The sequence below is a fragment of the Microcaecilia unicolor genome, chromosome 3 (genome assembly GCF_901765095.1).
Source record: "Microcaecilia unicolor chromosome 3, aMicUni1.1, whole genome shotgun sequence".
Taxonomy (NCBI): domain Eukaryota; kingdom Metazoa; phylum Chordata; class Amphibia; order Gymnophiona; family Siphonopidae; genus Microcaecilia; species Microcaecilia unicolor.
Genome location: NC_044033.1, coordinates 378,292,604 through 378,318,651, shown reverse-complemented (window position 1 = coordinate 378,318,651; position 26,048 = coordinate 378,292,604). Strand labels below are relative to the sequence as shown.

At 45.5% G+C, this 26,048-nt stretch overlaps 1 protein-coding gene across 1 annotated transcript in view; it reads left to right on the top strand.

Annotated features, from left to right (window-relative positions):
* The window catches only part of LOC115467000 (DNA (cytosine-5)-methyltransferase 3A-like), a 96,380-nt gene that overhangs the window by 28,180 nt on the left and 42,152 nt on the right, over positions 1 to 26,048 (top strand). The window contains 2 exon segments of the mRNA XM_030198631.1: positions 13,294 to 13,439; positions 16,451 to 16,541. Of these exon segments, the coding sequence (XP_030054491.1) occupies positions 13,294 to 13,439; positions 16,451 to 16,541 (237 nt within the window).

Here is a 26,048-nt window from a genome sequence, read left to right as displayed (position 1 = left end):
CATAATTTTTAAAAATTACTAGAGAATTAAGATGGAAAGGCAATCCAGAATAGAAGGCTCGATGTGCCAGAGTCAAAATTTTGAACTCCATATGGCAAGAGACAGGTAGTCAATGTTGCTCAAAGAGTAGCAGTGTAGTATGATCTTGATATCTACCACTGTACAGGAGTTTCTGCTGTATTTTGTATTAATTGAAGGTGTTTTAATTGTAAGAGAGGTACACCTGCTAGTAGAGAATTACAGTAATCAAAGCGATTTAGGACCAAGACTTGTAGTGATATCTTAACAGCAGATCTAGTTAGAAGATGTCTGATAGATCCGATCATTTTAAACACATGGAAGGAAGATTGACTATAGAAGAGTTATGTCTGCTTATTTTCGAAGGAGATGGCCAGCCATCTTTCAACACAAATTGTGAGATTGCCAGCCATCTCCTAAACCCAGCCAAATCAGTATAATCGAAAGCCGATTTTGGCCGGCTTCAACTGCTTTCCGTCGCAGGGCCGGCCAAAGTTAAAGGGGGTGTGTCGGTAGGGTACGGAAGGCGAGACGGGGGCGTGGATACGAGATGGCCGGCTTCGGCCGTTAATGGAAAAAAGAAGGTCGGCTTTGACGAGCACTTGGCCGGCTTCACTTGGTCCATTTATTTTTAGGACCAAGCCTCAAAAAAGTGCCCCAACTGACCAGATGACCACCGGAGGGAATTGGGGATCACCTCCCCTTACTCCCCCAGTGGTCACCAACCCCCTCCCACCCCCCCAAAAAAATGTTAAACATTTTTGTGCCAGCCTCTATGCCAGCCTCAAATGTCATACCCAGCTTCCTAACAGCGTTATGAAGGTCCCTGGAGCTGTTTTTAGTGGGTACTGCAGTTCACTTCAGGCAGGCAGACCCAGGCCCATCCCCCCCTACCTGTTACACTTGTGGTGGTAAATGGGAGCCCTCCAAAATCCACCACAAACCCACTGTACCCACATCTAGGTGCCCCCTTCACCCATAAGGGCTATGGCAGTGGTGTACAGTTGTGGGTAGTGGGTTTTGGGGGGGTTTTGAGGGGCTCAGCACAAAAGGTAAGGGAGCTTACATACCTGGGAGCTTTTTCTGAAGTCCACTGCAGTGCCCCCTAGGGTGCCCGGCTGGTGTCCTGGCATGTAAGGGGGACCAGTGTACTACAAATGCTGGCTCCTCCCATGACCAAATGTATTGGATTTGGCCGGGTTTGAGATGGCCGCCATTAGTTTCCATTATCGCCGGAAACCGATGGCGGCGATCTCTAAGGGCGGCCCAAATGTTGAGATTTGGCTGGCCCCGACCGTATTATCAAAACGAAAGATGGCCGGCCATCTTGTTTCAATAATGCGGTCGGGTATGCCGCTTTACGGGGCTGGCCATATAGATGGTTGGCCCTGTTCGATTATGCCCCTCATGGGGTATAAAAGAAAGCTCACTGTCTGAGACAACACCAAGTAAACATGCAGGTGTTTAAGGCAAATATTTTTTTATTGCAATTCAAGCTCTTAATAATCCTTCAAAAGTTTCAATTGCAAATACAGCAAAACAAAACAAAAAGGCAAAATTAAACAAAATTAAGTGTTCTTATTTTAATTCCCACCCCTTCCCCCATAACCCCCCTCCCAAAACATCCCAAATTCCATTGAAGCACTCGGGTCTACTAACTGAATTTCGTATTCAGCACAAGACAGCTGTCTTGAAAAGAGAATACAATTAAACATCCAAGTCATTCAACAGAACAGATCGAATCCACAATCGAATCCACTTTGGACGAGCATCCAAATTTCAGCCCCAGACTTTAAGAAATTGTTTTTTAGCCAATTGGCCTTGGAGCTCCACAGAAAGACGTTCTGTTCTCAGCAACTCAAATAATTGGTTGCACCATTGGGTGAGGATTGGCGCAAACGGTTATATCCATTGTGCAGGTGCTTTTAAAAGAATTCTATTACCTCTGATCTCTGAGAACTTCAGGGGAACCAAACAGGCTCACTGTTTTGAGGACTGAACAAAAGATCGTGGGAATGAACCCACTGGCTAAGGTTTGTCAAAGTTTTGTTACATTGGACCTGGCTTTACACATGAGGTGGTCTTGTATTTATGTCCCCCACCCCTCCACTTAGAGTTGTGGGTAAGTTAAAAGTGGGCAATAGACTTCATTTAGGCAGAATGTTGAGGTGCCTCACTCAATGAGAATACTGGCCTTGGGATCGAGAAGGCAAAATTCAGTGACCTGGGATCACTGGAATAGTTGTGATACAAGGCAGATTGTAGGTACTAAAATAAGGGGTTGATAATAAGGAAAGTCAAATTCACACAACTGGAAAAACTATATCTCTTCACGTCCTCAAGCCATTCGAAGGAGAGCCCAGCTGCTACTGAGCTGGTTTTTATAGATCACTTCTGGGTCTCTGCACATTGTGGTGGGTGTTGGGTGGCCTTGGGCTATGCTGAGATGCTCAGCATGTCTGGACCACAGGTTCTCAGGAACTGCTCTAGCATGTTTTATTAGTCAGACCAAGGTCCACTGAGACTAGTATCTGATCTCTTACAAGTCATAAGTATCTGGAAGATCCCAAAAATTAGGTTCAGTTTCTGTAATTCATTTCAAAGGCTAAGCAATGGCTTTCCTAATTCTATATTACTACAAGGTAACAAGTACTGATTACCTCCTTTAAATGCTGATCCTTTTATTCTGATTGGACAAAAGTCTCCACTGTTTACTACCTTAAATCCGTTCTGGTGAAAACTGAGTTTGGATTTGAAGATACATTTTAGAGCGCTATGGGAGAAGAAGGTGGGTGTAGCTTTATAGTACATAGTAGTAGATGACGGCAGAAAAAGACCTGCACGGTCCATCCAGTCTGCCCAACAAGATAACTCATATTTGCTGCTTTTTGTGTATACCCTACTTTGATTTGTACCTGTGCTCTTCAGGGCACAGACCGTATAAGTCTGCCCAGCACTATCCCCGCCTCCCAACCACCAGCCCCTCCTCCCAACCACCGGCTCTGGCACAGACCGTATAAGTCTGCCCAGCACTATCCCCACCTCCCAACCACCAGCCCCTCCTCCCAACCACCGGCTCTGGCACAGACCGTATAAGTCTGCCCAGCACTATCCTCACCTCCCAACCACCAGCCCTGCCTCCCAACCACCGGCTCTGGCACAGACCGTACAAGTCTGCCCAGCACTATCCCCGCCTCCCAACCACCAGCCCCGCCTCCCGATCTTGACTAAGCTCCTGAGGATCCATTCCTTCGGCAAAGGATTCCTTTATGCTTATCCCACGCATGTTTGAATTCCGTTACCGTTTTCATTTCCACCACCTCCCGTGGGAGGGCTTTCCAGCTCAGTTGTTGGCTAGTCCTTGACAGAGGAGGAAGTGCTGCCGGAGGCTCTGCCAGTACCAGGAGGGAGGGGAGCGGGGCCTAGCTCCTTCCCCAGCAATGAGGAGGGTCCCTGGGGAGAAGTCCTCAGGAAGGTCCCAGGCCATGGGGCCTACTGGGGCCAGGGACCAGAAGGCCCGGAGGAGAAGCTCTCTTTCTGGATTAGCCCCAGAGAGGAGGGAGAGGAGTCCTGTGGACCTTAGAGTGCAGAAGTCCAGGGGTGGAAGCCGGATCGTTACCCCCTCCACGACTCAGCTGCTCATGGAAGGTGAGCGTGAAGAATGTGGAGAGGGGAGGAAGTTGGTAAAGACCCCTGAAGAACTCTCTAAGGGGATGGTTGGAGAGGAGAGAATGGAGGTGAGCCAGGAGCCTCTGCCTGTTCCTGATCAGGTAGAGAGCGAGGATGGCTGGTCAGAGGAGGAGGAAGAAGAGGAGGTCCAGTTAGAAAGCTGTGATCCAGAAGACACGGCTAAAGGCGTGGTAGAGAGGGTCAGAAAAATCAAGGCCCTGGAAAAGGAGTGTGCAGAGCTGGGGAAGAAGCAAAAAATGGCTAAGGCTTTGAGCAAGTTAGCCCCAGCTGAACACAGGAAGGCTTACAAGAAGGAGGAAGTCCGACTGGTAAAACAGCTCCAGCAGAAAGAGAAGCTGTTGGGCTCCTTAAAAAAGGGCAGTGATAATCCCTTGAGGGAGCTTTATTTGAATCAGGAAAGAATGGCCTCTGCTTCTGAACATTTGTGTCCAGAGAGAGAAGTGTGCCAGAAAGAGGCTACAGTGTCTATGAAAGCAGGAGAAAAGGCAGAGTCTGGCTCTGCTTGTATGTTTAAACGTCAGCCTGTAACAGAGGACTTGTCAGGGTCTGATAATCAAGCTACTTTAACTTTTATGAAGGCTTTGGCAAGCCAGCCAGATGTACTCACTGTGGAAAAAGGCTCCAGACAGGAGGTGGTTGGACTTGGTTCTGGTGTCTTTTCAGAACCTGTGATACCACCTAAGGGACAAGAATCTGAAACAAGACAGATTCCTAAACTGGTGCACATTGTAGAAACTGAGAAAGGAGACTTGGGAGACAGTCTGCTTTCCAAACAGGTGTTAGTAGAAACATCCAGTAAGGAGGAAAGCAGTTTACATGTTAAAGGAGTGGATACAGCTTGTGCAGAGATGGCAGGAGGACTGCAGTACTCTGGAAGGCTGGCTCAGGTGCAGCCAGTTGACTCTCTGATTGCAGCAACCGATTTTTCTCAGTCAGGTGTTCAGCTTGCTGTGCAGCCAGGTTCTGAGAAGCTACGCCCCAGAGGGTTGGATGGACAGGAGTTCCTATCCAATCAGGAGGAAGAAGGGGGAAAGCCTAAGGTGAAACTAACTACCAGTCTCCTGCAAGACCTGCCTGTGTGGAGAGGACAGCATACAGACAGCCAGCAGGGGTCAGAAGATGCTCTGCAGACAGAACTAAACACCAGATCTTCAGCCCAGGCCTGTGGGGTATTGCTGCAGGATAAGGACAGCTCTGTAGAGGGATTGAGTTTGGACTTGGGGGGGAGGGTTGCTATGGATAGAGAATGTTTGAAGGAGGGGGGCATATCTGATGTGATAAATATGTGTATTGATAAGAGGGGGGAGGGGGTGAAGGGGAATTTTCTGAATTGTTACATTTGTCTGTTGGGGAAAAGGGAGGTGGGGATCAAGGGGGAGGGGGCACGGCACAGCAGGGGGGGGAGGGTGAGGCACGTGAAGGGATAGCAGGGGGGCAATCGGAGGGGGGGACGGTACGAGATGGGCAGGATGCACTGAGTTCAGGGAAAGGTGGGAGAGGGCGATGGGGGCAGGGGGCTAAGTCCTTTGCTGCTGTAGTAGGTAGTGGGGGGAGAAGAGAGGGGGGAGGGTTTCCATGGGGTGGTAGGGCGGGGGCAGGTTTTGGGGAAGAGGGGAGAGGTCGTGGGCAAGTACCCAGGAGGCGGAATGTGGTACAAGTTAGATGGGTGGGGGAGGGGGGGGATGCCTTCCAGGGACACAGTATTGAGGTTGGTTTTGGGGCTAGGGTTTATCCCAGAGGACCTTTATGCATGCATACATCCGGTGAACATCCCGGAGTACGATGTCAGTTTCTTGACACAGAGAGGAATGGAGGTCTTCTGGGAGAGGTATGAAGGGGTAAGGGGGAGAGGGGAGTGGAAAAATTATAAAGTGGTCCCGATCAGCAGACCTGACCTGGTGCAGGTGACTCTGTTGGTGCGGAACGAGTCCATTTCAGGGGCAGACCTGGCTTTCTGGTTACAGAGGTATGCAGAGTTGAGAACTCCATTGACTAAACTCCCGGACCCCAGTAGGGTATGGGCGGGTGGATGGGGGGCTTTGGTTAAATTAAATCAAGTGGGCCAGGTGATACAGCACATTCCCTCAGCAGCGTTCATAGGGAGGGACAGAATTTTGTGCTTCTATAAAGGACAGCCGAGGCAGTGTTTTAAGTGTGGGTCCTTTCGGCACTTTAGCATGTCCTGCCCAGTAATGCAGTGTGCAAAATGTGGGGCCAAGGAGCATTCCACGGAGGATTGTACCTCCATTAGATGCAATCTTTGTGGGGGTCTGGGGCACGCATTTAGAGATTGTCCGCAGGCTTCTCATAATGGGGGAGAGGATGGCACGGGAAGGGATAGTCAAATGCAGGAGGGGGGGAGGGGAGAGGAGGGACAGGGGACAGGGGTCCAGGGTACGGATGGTGTGGAGGAAGAGTTGACAAGTCAGGGGGGGGAGAAACGGGGGGTAGCTCAGAGGCAGGAGGGTGAGGACGAAGGATGGTTACGGGTCTCAAAGAAACAAAAGGGAGGAAAGGGGAGGGGGATGGGGATGCGGGTAGCTGCTGGGAGGGGGTTAGGGCAAGGGATAGAGGTTGGGAATAAATGTAGGGGTTTGGAAATAGAAGGAAGGGAGGAGGAGATAGTAGAGGAGGGAAGAGGGGATAATAGAGGATGGCAGGAGGGGGAAGGAAGCAGGCAGGAGGCAGTGAGGGAGGGAGGGGGAAAGGTGAGGGGTAGGAAGAAGGGGGGAAAGGTTAGGATGGAGGAGGGTTGCTTGGAAGAGGGGGGGATATGGAAGTTGAGAGTGTGGAGGGGGAAGGGGGTATAGGAAGGGGAGAAGGGGGGAAGAGGAAATCTGGAAGAAATAGTGTTTTTCAAGCAGTAGATAAGGGGGGGGAAGGGTCGGAGGACGAGAGAGAGGGGGAGGAGGGTGTGGAGGAGGGGGAGCGGGGAGATGGTTGTGCCTTAGGGGGAGGGGGGGTTGTAGGTGAGGAGAAGAAGAAGAAGGGGAGGAAGAAAATAAGGGGGGAGGGGGGAAGGAAAGAGGGGATTTTTGAATTTGGAGTGAGGGACTGGGCGGAGGAGGAAGATGTGGGGGATGGTAAGGTACAGGATTTAGGTGGCAGGTTAGAGCAGAAGGAAGGGAGGAAGAAGTCTGTGCAGGGGAGGCGTTTCTCTAGATAGAGGTGATGGCGGGAGTGCTGTTATTCTTTGCCACGCTTAATGTGGCCAGTGTCTCCTCCCAGAGGGCGAGATGTGTGGCCTTCGATGGCCTCTCTGCTATACAGGCAGATTGTTTCTTGATTCAGGAGACGAGATTGCAGACATTGGATGCTGTCAGGCAGGCGAAACAGGCATGGAGATGGGGTCCTTCAGTTTGGGGGCTGGCAGGGGAAAGGTATGGGGGGGTAGGTATTTTGTTCAAGACACATAAGGTGGTAATTCAACGGGTGGTGGAGTTAGGGGTAGGGAGGTGTTTGGTGGTGGATGTATTATTGCACGGGGTGGCTTTAAGAATTATTAATATCTATGGGCCCCAGAGTAAGAGGGGGAGGTCACTGTTGTTCGGGAAAATCAGGCCATATCTGTATACGTCCCGTCAGTTGGTGTGGGGAGGGGATTTTAATACGATCCTGAGGAAAGAAGATAGTGGGGGTAGGTCAGCACAGGTGCGTTATGATGGGGTGAGGTTGGCAGGGATCATGAAGGGAGCAGGGTTGGTGGACGTGTTTTTGGAACATTTTGCAGGAAGGGAGGGTTTTACGTTTTCCAGGGGTAGTTGTAGAAGTAGGATAGATAGGTTTTTGGTTCGGGGAGGGGCATGTGGGCAGGGGCCTAGACTGGTGGAGGTGGATTTTTCAGATCACAAGTTGGTGTTAATTAAGTTAGGGGGTGCGGGAATTCACAGGTCAGGAAGGGGTATGTGGAGACTAAATTTAAAATGGCTAAGGGAGGGGCCGGTACAGAGGGAATTTTTGGAGTTTCTGATAGATCAATCGTCTTTACAGGGTATTTTTTCATCTCCAGGGGATTGGTGGGAGGAAGTGAAACGGCGCACGAAGGTCTTTTTCATACGTCAGGCGAGACGGGAGGGACGGGAGGTAACCCGGTTAGGGATGGCATTGAAGAAGAGGAGAGATAATTTAATTTCTAGAGGGGGGAGGAGGGAGGATATAGAGGTGGTGCAGTCAGAAATGGAGAAGGTGCAATATAACAGGTACGCCTCTTTGGTGTACGAAAGGGATTTTGGGAAACTGTTGAGCCCGGATCCTTTCGTATGCTGCAAGGAGAGAAGGGAACATAGGATAATAGAGGGGTTAAAGGATGAAAGGGGGGTCATCAGAGATTCAAGGGAAGGGATCCTGGGGGTGGTGGAGGATCATTTTGAGCAGTTTTTTTCTGATCAGAATTTGGACAAGGAGGTCATGAAGAAGTATGTAGAAGGGACCCCGGGGGTGGGAAACTGGGGGCCTCATCTCCAGGTTCTGGAACAGCCCTGGACGTTGCAGGAAGTGGAGGAGGCCATTGGGGCCTTGCGGAGCAGGACCTCGCCGGGACCTGATGGGCTCCCAGCGGAGTTTTATCAGGCGTTCAAACACCAGCTGGCTCCAATTTTGTTGGAGGTCTGGGAGGTGGCACGGAGGACGGGTTCCTTGCCAAAGTCTTTTTCAGAGTCAGCACTGGTTCTCCTTAGTAAAGGCAAAGATTCTCGGCTTATGGCTAATTGGCGGCCTATAGCATTGTTAAATAGCGACCGGAAGGTTTTTGCGCATATGCTCTTAGCTCGGATGAGACAGGTATCTGGGGGGGTGCTGGCGATCTCACAAGGTTGTGGGGTTCCGGGCAGGGGGGTGTTGGAGGCACTGGCATGGGTACGGGAGGGTCTGGAGCGCAGTCGGGAGGATCAGAAAGGGCGGTTACTGGTAGCCCTGGACCAGGACAAAGCCTTCGATAGGGTACAGTGGGATTTTTTATGGGAGGTGTTAATTCATTATGGGTTTCCAAGGGGATGGGTAGAACAGCTTCGGTTATTGTATACCAATGTGCGGTGTTTTCCATTGGTGAATGGCTGGAAGGGGAAGGATTTTGGGATTACGGCAGGAGTGCGACAAGGGTGCCCCTTGAGCTCTCTGCTGTATACCTTTGCCATTGACCCATTTGTGCGGCGTTTGGAGTTGAATGGTGAAGAGGGATTGCAAGGAGTGGAGGTGAGCAAGGGGAAGCAACTACGGGTGGTGGCCTATGCGGACGATATTACGGTCTGGGTAGCAGATAAGACAGAAGGCAGGAAATTGCAAGGGATGATTTCAAGGTATTCGCAGGCGTCAGGATCGCGGGTGAATTATCAGAAATGTAAAAGCTTATGGGTGGGACCGGCAGGGGCAAGGTTTGAATTGGAGGGTGGGTTCCCACAGGCTACAGAGAGGATAAGGGTTCTGGGGATACAGTTTGAGGCAGGGGACTATGGATTGATTAATTGGAATCAGAAGATTGAAGAGGCAAGGGCAAAGGTAGAGAGGTGGAAGGGCTGGAGGATGTCGATGGCAGATCGGGTTCGTTTGATCAAATCCCATGTAGTGCCAATGTTTTTATTTTTAAGTTACATCTGTCTGTTACCAGAGCGTTGTTACACGGCACTTTACAGTGTGTTTTTTCAAATGCTATGGGGTAACCGGATGAACCCAGTCAAAAGAAACATCACATACTTGCCAAGGAATGAGGGAGGGGTAGGTATGGTTAACCCAGTGTTAGTTTTCAGTTCTTTGTTTCTTCAATTTAATTTGGGTCGGGCAGTAGATCAAGAACCCCCGGGGTGGGCAGAGAGTGTTATTCAGTGGTGGAAGGAATATTGGGTCCCCTGGCTGGGAGGGGGGAGGGTGAGGGTTTTGAGGAAAGGCTTTCCGGAGGGGGTAGGGTATTATCGGACCCTGGTCAAGTTAGTACGGTTGTGGGGTGTTATGGTAGAGGAAATAAAGGAAGGGAGGAGGGAGGTTTGGGTGGAAAGGGTGCGCACTCAGAGATTTTCCTCTCCACTGGTACTTAGGGATGCTCCTGGGCCGGTATTGGAGCGGGGTTTGCGGTTGGTGTCATCAGAAAGGATCCCACACAAGTACAGGGACATTGCTTGGCTGTCCTTGCATGGAAAGCTATATGTAAGGGGAAATCTGAAGGACAGGAACATGAAGGACCGTGACTGTCCGAGGGGGGAATGTGTTGGAAAGGAAGAAACCATGAACCATTTTTTAAAGGAATGACCTTTTTCCATTCAGGTGTGTGACAGAGTGGCTTCTCTGTTACAAATTCCCAGTTTTCGATCTTACACCTACGCGGATTGGGTTTATGGGAGACAGCAGGGGAAAGGGCAGCTGGAGCCGGTAACGGGGTTTCTGATCTCTGTTATTGTCAGGTTCTGTCTTTGGATGGCGCGCTGCGGGGTTTCCCTGCGTCAGGAGTACAGGTCTGTTGAGGGGGTCAGTTGGGATATAGTAAGGGCGGTCCAGGAGGTAGCACGGTGGGAAAGGGCGGAGGTAGGGATTGGTAAATTTTTTATTTGGTGGAAGCATGTTAAGTTAAAACTGTCATGATTTTTTGGTTTCAGGTGGGTATTGGTTTTATTAGGGTTCCCGGGTAGGGGGGGGGACTTGTGAATATGTATATAGTGGGCTGATTTGTATTTATGTATTTTTAATGTACGGTTGTCTATTGATTTCCGTCTCTATAAATAAAAGAGTTCTCCAAGCATTCACTACTCTCTCCGTGAAAAAATACTTCCTGACATTTTTCTTGAGTCTGCCCCCCTTCAATCTCATTTCATGTCCTCTCGTTCTACCATCTTCCCATCTCCGGAAAAGGTTCCTTTGCGGATTAATACCTTTCAAATATTTGAACGTCTGTATCATATCACCCCTGTTTCTCCTTTCCTCCAGAGTATACATATTTAGTTCAGCAGGTCTCTCCTCATACGTCTTGTAATGCAAATCCCATACCATTCTTGTAGCTTTTCTTTGCACCGCTTCAATTCTTTTTACATCCTTAACAAGATACGGCCTCCAAAACTGAACACAATACTCCAGGTGGGGCCTCACCAACGACTTATACAGGGGCATCAACACCCCCTTTCTTCTGCTGGTCACACCTCTCTCTATACAGCCTAACAACCTTCTAGCTACGGCCACCACCTTGTCACACTGTTTCGTCGCCTTCAAATCCTCAGATACTATCACCCCAAGATCCCTCTCTCTGCCCATACCTATCAGACTCTCCTCGCCTAACACATATGTCTCCCGTGGATTTCTATTCCCTAAGTGCATCACTTTGCATTTCTTCGCATTGAATTTTAATTGCCAAACCTTAGACCATTCTTCTAGCTTCCTCAGATTCTTTTTCATGTTTTCCACTCCCTCCCGGGTGTCCACTCTGTTACAGATCTTAGTATCATCCGCAAATAGGCAAACTTTACCTTCTAACCCTTCGGCAATGTCACTCACAAATATATTGAACAGAATCGGCCCCAGCACCGATCCCTGAGGCACTCCACTACTCACCTTTCCCTCCGAGCGAATTCCATTCACCACCACCCTCTGGCGTCTGTCCGTCAACCAGTTCCTAATCCAGTTCACCACTTCAGGTCCTATCTTCAGCCCCTCCAGTTTAACTTCTTTCACAATAGTAATAATGTACAAGATGATCCAGTTGAACTCATAGACCAGGTTTGCTCATACATACACCAACTCTATGGCTGGCATAAGTGTCTACACCTAAGCGTTAAGCGCATATATATCCAGTTACGCTAGTACTCTATAAAAGAAAGTAAGCACCTGCTTTCCTTTATTGAGTAGGCTCCTACCACTTGTCCTCCAGATGCCTAATTTTAGGTGCCCTGTTTTATAGAATTGCCCCATTTATGCAAAATTAAATGCAGGATCATATATTTAGGTGTAGAAACCCAAGGGAGTGGTACAGTATAGAGGGTAAAGTACTTCTATGCATGAAAGAAGAGTGGGAATTGTGGATGATTGTATCTAATGTTCTTAAGGTAGCCAAACAGGTAGAAAATGTGATAGCAAAAGCCAGAAGAACTTTTGAGTGTATATAAGGAGAGGAATGGCCAGCAGGTAAAAAAAGAGGTGGGAGAATAGAGGAGTAGCCTAATGGTTAGTGCAGTGGCCTGAGAACCAGGGGGACTGGGTTTGATTCCCATTGCAGCTCCTTGTGACTCTGGGCAAGTCACTTAACCCTCCATTGCCCCAGGTACAAAATTAAGTACCTATATATAGTATGTAAACCTCCTTGATTGTTACAACAGAAAGGTGGTATATCAAATCCCATCCCCTTTCCCTTTTTCTTATATGATAAAAATATTTAAATACCTCCATGGCATAAATGCACCAGAAGCAAGCCTCTTTCAGTTGAAAAGAAACTCTGGAACCAGGGGAGTGTTGAATGATAGCGAAAAAGATTAGACTCAGTTGTAACCTAAGGAACTAACTTCTTTACGGCAAGATGGTAGATGCATGGAATGACCTCCTAATGAAGGTAGTAGAGATGTGAAATATATCTGAATGTAAGAAAGCATGGGACAAGCAAAGAGGATATTTAAGGGAGAAGAAAAGATAGTAGGTATTAGTGGTTGGTATGAATAGGCCATATGGGAGGTGGGAGGAGACAATTCTGTAACTTGGCATATGGTAGGAACTTTTTCTGTAATAGAACCTAGGTGCATAGGTTGTGTTATAATAGACTATTAGCATAACCTGGTATCAATACATCTAACATTTAAGCATGCACACCTAAAACAGCAGTAGAGCTGGTGTAAGTTCAAGCACATGAATTCAGAAGCAATGTGCATAACTTACAGTATTCTGTAAGTTATGTGTATGCTTCCTTGTAAATATGCAGTATTCAAATTGGCACATATTCACAGAGTAGCACTCAGGAGCATAGCCAGATGGCCAATTTTGGGTGGACATGAGCCCAAGGTGAGTAGGCATGGAATTCACCCCCCCCCCCCCATTCCCCCTCTGGTTTGCTCCTCTCTCCACCCCTCCCTGCCCACAAACCCCAAATATTAAGTTCTTGAGCTGGTGGGGATCCCCAAACCCTGCCAGCTGAAGATGTCCTCCTCGAGCATATAGCACTCTTCCAAACGGCAGCCGGTAGCACTTGCCTCAAACTGAAGCTGTTGCCGGCAGGCTGTGCATGCTCAGTGCATTTGCATATGCAAAAACTGAGCATGTGCAGAAGGGCTGGTCTCCGCATCAGCTCAAGGCAAGGGCTGCTGACTAACATTTGTAAGAGCGCTGGCTGCCCAAGGAGAGAGATTCTTCAGCTGGCAAGGTTTGGGGATCCTCACCAGCCACAACAAGAGGGTCACAATTTTGGGTGGGCCTGAGTCCAAAGTGGGTGGGCCCCAGCCCACCTGTGGCTACGCCACTGATAGCACTTAGCCGGATTATTGGCATATACATGCATATTTGTACACAAGTGCAAATACACGAGTATTCTAGTTAACGTTAGCCCCTTGCTTATAGAACGGCCCTGATGGTCTTTATCTGCCATCATTTTCTATGTTTCAGTGTTTGTACTTTACTTTTCTGTGGCAGGTCTTCTTGTGCTAAAGGACCTTGGAATCCAAGTGGACTGTTACATTGCCTCTGAGGTGTGTGAAGACTCCATCATCGTGGGAATGGTGCAACACCAGGGCAAGATCTTGTACGTTGGCGATGTGCGGAGCGTGACACGCAAACATGTACGTGAAACTTCCATAATTTCTATTCCACTTAGTGTTCACTGTAGGAATTGGTAAATCGCATTCTTCATGGACAGGTAGGATAGCAAGTCCTCACAGCATGGGTGTACTCACCAATAAAGCCCATGCAGGAAGCTACTCCAGTTTAGTTTCCAACAATTTTTTATTAGTGGCACAACACAAATAAATTGGAATTGAACATTTTAGATGTTATCTTAGTCAACATTGTAAACAGTTCGGCATAACAGCATCAATTTTTTAGAACAAAAAATATGACCCAACCCTCCGCTGAATATCCTCCCCCAACCAAAACCATCCTAAACCTTACCATCTAACATCCCACATCTCCCACCTACGCTTCAAGGCTATATAATTTTTTTGAGGTTCCCTTTTTTGGCTAAAGATTTATGGAGCCCCGATATGGTCAACTCCACATCCACTGTTTCCTGGAAAAACTTTCTTACTTGGGACCCAAGGTGACACCCCAAAAATGATTTATCCAGTGTTGCAATATAGTGCTTAATTTGGGCATACGCAAAGCGATTTTCCCCTTGTGATTCCAATCCGGGACTGCAACTCTACAAAATCTATTAAGTTCCCCTCTCCCACCAACAAGTGCTGTAATCGAGTAACTCCTTGCTTCTCCCAGTTAAGAAACGTAGGATTATCTATACCCGGCTCAAAGGTAATATTACCCCTAATGGTTAGTTGATCAGATACAAGTGAATCCCCCCCCCCCCCCCCCCCCCCCCAAATCTCTTCACCAGTAGCTACTCCAGTTTAGTGATACTAAAAGCTTTGGAGCTGCTTCATCCTGCATGAGTGTATTTCTGCTTCCTGCTGTTGCCGCTCTTTCCATAAAGTTGATCAGTCCCATATCAGCAGAGTGCACATCAAGACATGTTTTTTTATCTGATTCAGAATTAACTTTTGTAATGAATCAGTTTTGTTGCTTATGCTTCACCTGATAGTGCCTTAGGTTTTTGGCCCTTTAAAGTTTCTTTGATCTTTTATGCTTAGCCTAGAGTAGGCCTCAGTTGAGGACCTTGGGCTTTTAGTCAGGATTTGTTCAAAAGTCAAGTTGTTTGATTTTGCGATAGCCATTTTTCCAGATAACTTGTCCCAGAAAAAATACTCCCAGTGGCTTTAAGAAGATTTCCCAGTGCAACAGGACCATATCCGTTACAAATACCCTTAACTGGTGTATGCAATACCTGGGGCCTGACTATGAACCCTATCACTGTAAGTTTTGTTTACAGAGATGTCCAAGAAAGGTCTTTGTAGCTGTGAGAAGCAAAGAGAACAAATTTTTAGTGCTGTTAAGTCTAGTGCTTCAAATTCAGCATCAGAAACATCAGTCTCAATGTGTCCCAGAGTGCCTCAGATGCTGAGGATGCATCAGCATTGAGAGTGCACAGGTCATTCTCAACATTGAACATCATTAGAGGCCATTGGAACCATTCGTCTTCCATGTCCAGACCAAAGAAGAGGAAAGATTCAACCTCGATTTCATCAATGCCAAGGGCTCTGGATGCATTGACATTGCACCTCATTGGAGCACAGTGCCAAGAACATTGAGACACTGTGAGGCACCAAGGTCACCAGCGTCCTCAAAGAGCCCCCCCAGCATGCCTGCAAAGTTACCGATATCCTCCTTGGTATCAGAGGGCTGCATCCCAAGGTCCAGAGATTTGGCATCCAGTTCTCCACAAGTATTCTGCAGTGGGTACTGGCGACTTCTGCGATTGGTATTGGCACCTGGAGACTTGCATGGTTCCAGACCTCAGATCTCAGATATGACATGTAAGAGAAGCTTGCTGATGTTCCATGTCATGGAGAGAATCCCTTCAGACATAAGTTTCAAGCAGCATGTTAATATTCTTAAGGCACTTTCCAGTCCCTCTTCTTAGTCTGTCTCCTCTTTCAGGAGGTATCAGAGTGGAGGGCAATAAGGTCCTATTATTCTCAGAGGTGTAGGTACCCTCCTCCCTCCTGCTCTTTCCAAACAAAATGGAGATCTCGCTCTCATCCTAGGCAGCAGAGGGCCCAGATCATAATTAGTCTATCATCCTGCCAATATTTTTTCCTACGCTTCATGCCCTCAAAGGTAGAAGTACACTGCATACATTAGATTGCAAGAGAACCTTAGCCTTCTACTTGGAACAGACTAATGCCATTAGAAAGTCCACTTAACTTTTTGTTTCTTTTGACCATAACAGGATAGGGGTTGCCATTAGCAAATGCACTCTATCCAGTTGGCTAGCAGATTACATGTATTTATTTATTTATTTTGCTGCATTTGTATCCCACATTTTCCCACCTATTTTGCAGGCTCAATGTGGCTTACAATATAATACAACTACAATCACATTGATGAAATAGAAAATCAGAGTATATATAACAGATAAGGTGCATAGGAATATTATGGTAATCATATTAACGGAGAAGAATTTCAGAATTATTGCTGTTAAGGTTCATACGAAAAATTATGTTGATTAAGAAGTGGGTAAATGGATGACAACATAGCATAATGATATCAGGACAAGGTATAATTGTCAGTAATTAGGATAAATGGATAACAACATAACATAATGATATCAGGACAAGGTATGATTATCAGTAATTAGGGTGTAAATAAAATAGGCAAAATAAAAGAGTTCCAATATACATTGTGTCTGGTGTAGTTTAGGAGTCAGATCGTTATGAGGAATCCATTTTATATACTTTTTTGAACAGTAGTTTCCGGAAGGTCATCAAGTCGCGTGTTTTTCTTATAGTGGTTGGTAATTCATTCCATCGTTGTGTACAGATGTATGAAAAGCTAGATGTATGTATTGATTTGTATTTAAGTCCTCTGCAATTGGGATAATTTCCTTCACTTATGCTTAGGTAGGCTTAACTCTTGGTTTCATGTCAGAGCTATGGCGGCATTGGTAACCCACTTGAGATCTGCCTCCACGGAGGATATTTTTTTTAATATGTAAAGCTATTATGCTTGTCTTCTGTTGCAGATATCTGAATGGGGTCCTTTTGACCTGGTGATTGGAGGGAGCCCATGTAATGATTTGTCCATGGTTAACCCTGCTCGGAAAGGCCTTTTTGGTATGTATATAATTTGTATATGGTACTTCCATATTGTGCAGGCAGCTTATGAAACTATGTTTGAGACTCACAGTATCAATAATGTTAATATATTTCCTGGAAATTTCTTTTCTTAGAGACAGTAACTGTGGCCTGAAATGTGTGCAAGTTTTGAGTAGTCATCTCATACTCATATCCAGGAATCAGTTTTCAACCGGTGCTGTCATCAGCTTAAGTTAAGCACCGATGCTCAACTTAATCCATATATTCAACGCCATAGGAGCTAGCTCTGTGGGTACTGTGCGTGCTTGAGCACCTCCAATATTGAGCAAGGTCATTGAGTGTGTCCTGGGAGAGGTAATTTCCATTGGGTTAAGCACTCCTAATAATTTTGAAGTTGGCTCCTATGTTCAGTGTCACTATATGTCAGCACGATCCATTTAGTTTAGGCATCTCTAGGTAGTATGTCCTGGAAAAAATGGTTCTACAGGGCGTATTTAATAGTTACCTCTCCCCAACATGCTCAGGTTTCCCCTAAAGAAAAAAACCTTGAATCAAATAATGTGCAGGCAAACCCACCTGTGTGGCTGACAGATTCATCCCACTCATCAATGGAGAAAGCAAAGTTGCTTTCTTGTAGCAAGGATTCCCTGTAAAGAAGGATAAGTGAGACATACATACCCTCGTACCATTTGAGAGAGTATCATTTCAAAGCTGTTGAGAGTCAGCAGGTGCTTAAGGAAGTACTCTACATTCTCAGAATATCCTAGACTTTTCCGAGAGAGCTGTTTCATACCAGCGAATGATGTCACCCTTTTGTGTGTCTGATATGTTTTGCTATTTATGGCAAGCATCTTATCAACTGTTACATACAAACACATTAGCTCTCCCAGACCCAGTCTGTTACTGGCTTGTTGGCATTGTGTCCAAACAAGTTTCTTCCATGACTGCTGCATCTCAGTTTTGCTTCCTTCCCAGTCACAGGCCTTTTTACTGCTCAAACCAAGATAAGTCTCAGAAAGCAGTAGCCCACATTGATCACTTCCTCCCCTTTAGGGGTGAGTTCTATATGACGCCCATAAAATTGGTGCTGGAAAAAAGCGCTGTTCTATGAACTGTGCTTAAAGTTAGGTGTGGTTTATAGAATAGCGCTTATGCCCAGGAATCATGCCTAACTGTGTGGCCATTGTAGAACCTGAAACGTGCAAATCTTCACACCAAAATTAGGCCTGTATCCCTATTATTCTGTAATTACCTGTGTGAATTGTGGGAACACCCCCATTACAATCATAACCCTCCCATTTCTGCGCCCCCATTTTTGAACTCGCACATAAAACTTAGGCGAGGGTCCCGTTTCTAAATTTATGCACATATATTTAAATTAAATCTAAGTAGTGCCAATAATTGCTTGTTAACAAGACAATTATTGGCACTAATTAGCTCATTCAATTAAATTGTGCACGCAAATTGGATGCACGCCCAAATTTGAGTACATAGTTTTTAGCGATTTTCATAGAATTCAGGGGTTAGCGCCTAAATGCACACTTCTACTACTACTACTACTACTATTTAGCATTTCTATAGCGCTACAAGGCATACGCAGCGCTGTACAAACATAGAAGAAAGACAGTCCCTGCTCAAAGAGCTTACAATCTAATAGACAAAAAATAAATAAAGTAAGCAAATCAAATCAATTAATGTGAACGGGAAGGAAGAGAGGAGGGTAGGTGGAGGCGAGTGGTTACAAGTGGTTACGAGTCAAAAGCAATGTTAAAGAGGTGGGTTTTCAGTCTAGATTTAAAGGTGGCCAAGGATGGGGCAAGACGTAGGGGCTCAGGAAGTTTATTCCAGGCGTAGGGTGCAGCGAGACAGAAGGCGCGAAGTCTGGAGTTGGCAGTAGTGGAGAAGGGAACAGATAAGAAGGATTTATCCATGGAGCGGAGTGCACGGGAAGGGGTGTAGGGAAGGACGAGTGTGGAGAGATACTGGGGAGCAGCAGAGTGAATACATTTATAGGTTAGTAGAAGAAGTTTGAACAGGATGCGAAAACGGATAGGGAGCCAGTGAAGGGTCTTGAGGAGAGGGGTAGTATGAGTAAAGCGACCCTGGCGGAAGATGAGACGGGCAGCAGAGTTTTGAACCGACTGGAGAGGGGTGAGGTGACTAAGTGGGAGATTATAGAATACTAGCACTTATACATGTGGCTGTACCATTCACGTGTGTACCTGCCAGTGGGGCATAAAGCGATATTCTACAAGCTTAGTGTGCAGTTGTAAGAGAGGTGTACATGTGGGCAGAGCATGGGCGGGTGTTACACTTACACTCATAATATTATGCCTGCTTTTCACGTGGCATAAGTGATGGCACCAAAAATATTGCTGCAAAAATGCTGACTTATTGTCAGACTTGTGAGTTCTTGTACCAAGTAGAGAGGTGCTGAGCCCAGTACTCGGACCAAGTTCTGCTTGGTGGCCGGACAACACCGGGTTTCACCTGCGCTGACCACCATTCCCCAGAGGTTGAGCCCCTAGGTGCGGGCGGCCTGCAGGACTTACGAGACGGAGCTGGAAGCGGGGTGGTGAACGGATCGGCCAGGCAGGCAGCAGGCAAGAAAGTGATCCAGGTACAGGCAAAGTCAATAGACAGGCAGCAGGCAGGGGTGTAATCCAGGAACAGGCAATGTCAACAGGTAAGCAGCAGGCAGGGGAGTAATCCAGGAACAGGCAATGCCAATAGGCAAAAAACAGGCAATAGAGTAATCCAGGCACAGGTAAAGTCAGTAGGCAGGCAGCAGGTCAAGTACAGGCAAAGTCAGTAGACAGACAGCAGGTTAAGAGAGTAATCCAGGTACAGGCAAAGTCAGTAGGCAGGCAGCAGGCAAGAGAGTAATCCAGGCACAGGTAAAGTCAATAGGCAGGCAGCAGGCAAGAGAGTAATCCAGGTACAGGCAAAGTCAGCAACGAGGGACAAAGTAGAGAAGAAGCAAACTACTGAGCAAGTAACACCTACCAAAATAGAAACCGAAGCATGGAGTCCAGGAAGAGCTCAGATGATAAAGTGCTGGCGTCTGACATCAGCAGGGAGAAGGAGCACAACCATAGGACAAGAGCAGGGGAAGGAGGAACCGGAAGACCAATAGGAGAGAAGCAAGGGAAGCCAGGCAGAGGAACAGCAAACCTAGGTGGATGGAAGCAAAGCAATCAAGGAGCCTGGAAGCCAGGCAGAGAGAGAGCAGACCCAGGTGCATGGAAGCAAAGCAATCAAAGAGCCTGCAGCCAGAGAAGAACTACACACACATGGCTCAGGGCAGTGCCAGTCAAGTATGCGTGTTGACGGGACCCCGCTCAGCTCGATCACGCCACTTGCATTGAGGTAGGGGACATGACACTTATGCTCTGTTCTATAATGGAATCTGGGCACCCAAATACTGTTATAGAATTCATATTCAACACCTTGCATTTTAGCTCCCAAATTTGGGTGGCCTTTATAGAATTGAGCCCTGTGTATCTTTATAAAAAACCAAGGGTAAGCCAGCAGAAATCACAGATAGACTGAAGCAGTGGACTGTTTTCTAAATATAATTACATAAGTAATGCCACACTGGGAAAAGACCAAGGGTCCATCGAGCCCATCATCCTGTCCACAACAGTGGCCAATCCAGGCCAAGGGCACCTGGCGAGCTTCCCAAACGTATAAACAGTGTGATAAAGAGAATTGAGAGGGGTTGGTTTGATATTGGTTTTTTATATTTCCTAACATTTTTGGCAGGATTGTTTATTTCATTTTTTATTTTAGTTACATTTGTACCCCATGCTTTCCCACTCATGGCAGGCTCAATGCGGCTTACATGGGGCAATGGAGGGTTAAGTGACTTGGCCAGAGTCACAAGGAGCTGCCTGTGCCTGAAGTGGGAATTGAACTCAGTTCCTCAGTTCCCCAGGACCAAAGTCCACCACCCTAACCACTAGGGCACTCCTCCACTCCTTCATAAATTGTCATCCACTCTATTTCTGCATTTAAAGCACTCGGAGTTGCAGCATTCAAGCAATAAATCCAGTGATATTCTTTATAATTTAAAAATGTTTCCAAATTATAAAGAACAGCACTGGATTTATCACTTGAATACCTTAACTCCGAATGGGTTAAATGCAGAAACAGAATGGATGACATTAATCTAACCAGGCTCTGGAATAGGCTACGTGGACCAAGTGATCGCCTTTGAAAGGCTAAAATAAAGCTGTTGCCATTTTTTTGTTAGTACAGTACAGATTATTCGATGTAAACAGGACCATCCCATTGTCGGATAATACGGACAACACTGCATAAACCCCTCAAACAATGCATAAACAAAAGCATAGAGTTCCCAATTTTCAAAAATTGTTCTAAAACAAAGGTTTTTTAATAGACAAAAATGTGATAGTGTCACCAGAGGGTCTGTTGGATATGCCAGATGGTCGAATTACAAAAGGTCAGATAATGAAGACTGTAATGTAACTTTATGGAAGAATCAGCCATTTGAAAGTGAATGGTACATTAACCCTAGAACGCATGACGTTAAAAATATACATATTAACGTCATGGGGGCCTTTTAGGCCCCCATGCACATAATGTAGAAAAACACACTTAAATAACTTTCACAAGTTTATTTCAAAATTGCTCAATAAAATATGAATAGTGGACAACATTTTAATTATAATTTTTCACAGAATACACCAAAAAATCTTTTTTTTCCCAAATTTCACGCAAAGACATGAAAACACACAAAAATGCATAGAAATCTATAGCAAACTAGCTGCAGCTACATTTTTATTCTAACTTTCTTTTCTATTATATTAGTCTTCCAAACAATTCTGACATGTTATTTTTTCAGAAGAGTGTTCTTTGCAAACAGTTTCCTTACAAGTGGAACAATATCGCTCAGTTTTCCTCTCTATGTTTCTTGGACACATGAAACAACGCTTTCGTTTTCTTTCTCCTGGCTCTGGAGTAATCTGAAACTGTACGCCACACCGTTTCATTGCTTCTTTAGTTTTCTTTGGCAAGCATTTCAAGTCGCTTCGCTCTATCATGTGAGGTATTACAAGTTCATGACAAAGGTCCTTCAAGAATAAGCGTCTCCTGTCCTTCCTCTGTGCATGAAATTCAGGATGAGTTTCTGTATAAATAATGAATGAATTTAGGGCTGCTACATCAAGCATATTTGAAAATAGTACTACAGGCCATCGTTTTGTTTGCCTCTTACACGAATATTCTCCCACCATCTCATCCCTTTATCTACACCTCCTTTTGTTGCATTGTAATGCAGGATGATTTCTGGTTTCAATTTTTGGTTATTGCTGTCAACACTGCAATCGTGATGCATGGTACTGAGTAAAATTACAGATTTCTCCTTCTTTGCCTTGTAAGATACCAAAGTCGCTTTGTTATTGAATCCAAAGACACTCTCATAAAGTGCTCGCTGACGATTGTGTTTGAGTGCTGCTGGAATTTCTCGTCTGTTTTTGCTTTATAGTACCAACAAGTGTAATAGCTTTTGCAAGCAGAAAATTGCCTAGTTCAACATTGGTGAAATAATTGTCCATGGTGATGTTTCTACCTGATTGAATATTGGAACAGCAAGAGTTTTGACTATTTCAGACCCCAGATCCTTCTGTACTGGTGCACCAACCTCTTTGCCACAGTAGATTACGCCATTTATGCCATAATAATTGCAGAATCACACATCCAGAAGATTTTTATACCGTACTTGGCTGGCTTGCTGGGCATGTATTGTATGAATTTGCAGCGTCCTCTGAACGGTACAAGTTGCTCATCTACAGTAACATTAGTACTAGGATTGTAAAGTTTTGTGCAATTTTTGATAAATATGTTCCAGATATAACTGATAGGGGCTAATTGGTCTGTTTCAAACCTCGCTGCACGAGTTCGCTTATCATCAAAGCGAATGATCCTTCTAATTTCCTCATATCTGCCCACTGACATTGTCGCCTTATAGTGTGGATCAGAAAGTGGGTCCAGAAATAATTCTCGTATTGGGACATCATACGATTTTGACTCCCTGCCAGCAGGAAAAGTCCATATATGCATAAAGTTCCTCTTTTGAGATATTTTTCCAGGACTTATTTTTGCTGACGCGATACGTCTTCCTTCTAGGTTTGAACATAATAGGACCTCTTCTGCAATATTGTCAGAAAAATAAGTACAGAATACATCTTTAGGGGTAAAGTAACTGGGACTTCCCACAGCTCCTTGAGCCTGTCTCACAATATTGTGTATTGAGTACGTCCGACTAATGTAGGATTACTGTCCCAAAAAACATTTGTTTTGGATGTTCTACTTATCACTTCTTGAGGATCCACTAGATTCACTTCTTCATCATCAGAAGAATCACTGGATAAGGATGTTTGATTAGCTGGTGGCAGATATTCTTCATCAGACAAAGATAGTTCACTTTCATCATCGTTTTGAAACATAATCGCTTCAATCTCTTGGTCAGTCAGACACTTGGAGGAAGACTGTGCCATTGCTGACTAGATGTTAGAAAATGAAACAGATTTCCTCTCAACAGCTTATCTTATCACAGGTCCTTCAGCAATTAGCTCACAGTGTATGCTGTCCTCAGTGTTCAGAGGACCTGAGGTGATGTCATGGCCTTATCACTCCCTCCAAAAGTCACATGACATCCTCACATGTTATTATCCACACCCTGGCCCCTCCACCAGCATTACTGAGTACAAATAAAGTAACTTGAGACACAAACACTTCTGAGAACATGATAAAAACAGCGGGGGCCTAAAAGGCCCCCAATTCGTACAGATGTAGTTTTCACCAAACAAGCATTGTTACACCATAATGCCTATGAAAAAAAATTATATGAACAACTGGATATTATCAACAATGACATACTTGAGTAATACCTTGAGTTTCAAAATTCTAACTAAAGTAATTTTGCAGATAATAGCAAAAATGTAAGCATGGGGGCCTAAAAGGCCCCCAATATGCGTTCTAGGGTTAAATAATGATACAGAATTTTTCATAAATGATTATTTGTGGATGAGATTTTGAAAATGTATTTTATAAAATCAAGCATGCACATCTGTGAGCATTTATAAGTACCCTACCCCAAAGCTGCCACACAAGTTACACCTGCTTCGAGACAAAAGTAATTTTGTTTGTGACACTCAGGCAGAAATCCATTATACTTTGCATTCCCTGGAGAAAAAAATGAGCTTATGCATATATCACATAAAGTAGCAGTATACAGGCAATTCTGTACCTGGATGCCTGCATTTACATGCCCCATGGGTACATAAATTTACAGAATATGAGCATTTATGCAATAATTTACTTTACCTGGTAGCACGGGTGCATAAGTACTGCTCTGTAAGGAGACATAAGTGGCATAGCATGTAAATGCAAGGGGGGGTACCCATGTGGTAAAGCATGAGCAGGATTCCCATGTACATGTGTAATTTCAGAACTGTAAGTTACTTATGTCCCTGCCACATTTAACTGACTGCAATTAACCCCAAGCCTATGGGTGATGTAACTAACGGTTGCGTAAACATAAGGCATGCTGATACTGGGTTCTCTAGGATTCTGTAGTGGAATCTGGGTGCCCTCCTCAGGACCCCAGATATAGAATTGCCCCCTATGCTTTCTGAGCATCTACCTCTATGCATAAAAGGCTGAGCACATAAAGGGGTTAATTCTACAATGTGGTACCTATTCTATAAAGAAAGTAAGCCCCTGCTTTCCATTGGAAACATGACGGCAGATGAGAGCTAAATTATCTATCCAGTCTGCCCATTCACAGCAACCACTATCTCCTCTTTTCCATAACAGATCTCACGTTTTCTTAAATTCTGACAAAGTCTTTGTCTCCACCACCTCCACTGGGTGACGATTCCACTCATCTACCACCCTTTCCATGAAAAGTATTTCCTTAGATTACTCTTAACTTCATCCTATGCCCTCTCATTCCAGAGTTTTCCTTCATTTGAAAGAGGCTCATCTCCTGTACATTAAGGGAAGGGAAAGGGAAATGGGACTTGATATACCGCCTTTCTGAGGTTTTTGCAACTACATTCAAAGCGGTTAACATATATTCAGGTACTTATTTTGTACCAGGGGCAATGGAGGATTAAGTGACTTGCCCAGAGTCACAAGGAGCTGTAGTGGGAATCGAACTCAGTTCCCCAGGATCAAAGTCCACTGTACTAACCACTAGGCTACTCCTCCACTACACAAAGGTATTTAAATGTCTCGTATCATATCCCCCCTCTCTCTCTCCTTTCTTCCAAAGTATACATATTGAGAGCCTCAAATCTGTCCCCATACACTTTATGAGAGAGACCACTGACCATTTGTAGCCACCCTCTGAACAGACTCTATCCTTTTATATCTTTTTGTAGGTGCGGTTTCCAGAATTGCACACAGTATTCTAAATGGGTCCTCAACAGAGACTTATACAAGGGCACTATCACCTCTTTTCTTCTTACTGGCCATTCCTCTCCCTAAACACCCGAGCATCCTTCTAGATTTGACCATCGGCTTTTCTACCTGTTGGCCACTTGAGATCAGCAGACACAATAACCCTCAAGTCTCGCTCTTCTTTCATACACAAAAGTACTTCATCCCCTAAACTATACTTTCCCTTGTTTTTTTTGCACCGTAAGTGAATGATGAATGACCCTACATTTTTTAGCATTAAATCTGAGTTGCCAATTGCTGGACCATTCTTCAAGCTTTGCCAGATTCCTTCGCATGTTATCCATGCCCTCTGTGGTGCCCCCACCCTATTACAAAGAGTGGTATCATCTGCAAAAGGCAAACCTTAACAGATAGTCCTTCGACAATATCACTCACAAATATGTTAAAAAGAGCCAGCCCAAGGACTGATCCCTGCAGTGCACCACTGATAACATCCTTTTCCTTGAAGCAAACTTCTTTACCACTACACCTCTGTCTCCTTCCACTTAACCGGTTTTTAACCCAATCAGTCCCTTAAGCTCCCATACCGAGGGCACTCAGTTTATTTATCAGTTGCCTATGCCGAACCATATCAAAGGCTTGCTAAAATCCAAGTACAACCACATCTAGCGCCCCTCCCATATTTAGCTGTTGGTCACCCAGTCAAAGTTTGTCTGAAAAAACCTGCCTGTAGTGAAACCATGCTATCTCGAGTTCTACAGTCCATTCAATTCTAGAAACCTCACAATCTTCCGCTTTAGAAGTGTTTCCATTAGTTTACTCACCACCGAGGTCAGACTAATAGGTCTGTAATTCCCAACCTCCTCCTTCCACTCTTGTACAGAGGGACCACATCTGCCCTACTTCATTCCTCCGAGTCCACTGCAGACTCTAAGGAAGCATTGAAGAGTCAAAACTTGCCCCTTTTTTTGTGCAACCTCAGATGTATCCCATCAGGCCTCTCGCTTTGTCTATTTTTAGTTTGGCTAGCTCCTCACAAACACAGTCTTCTGAGATTTGGTCCTGGTCTACTGAACATCCATTCTCATTAGCATG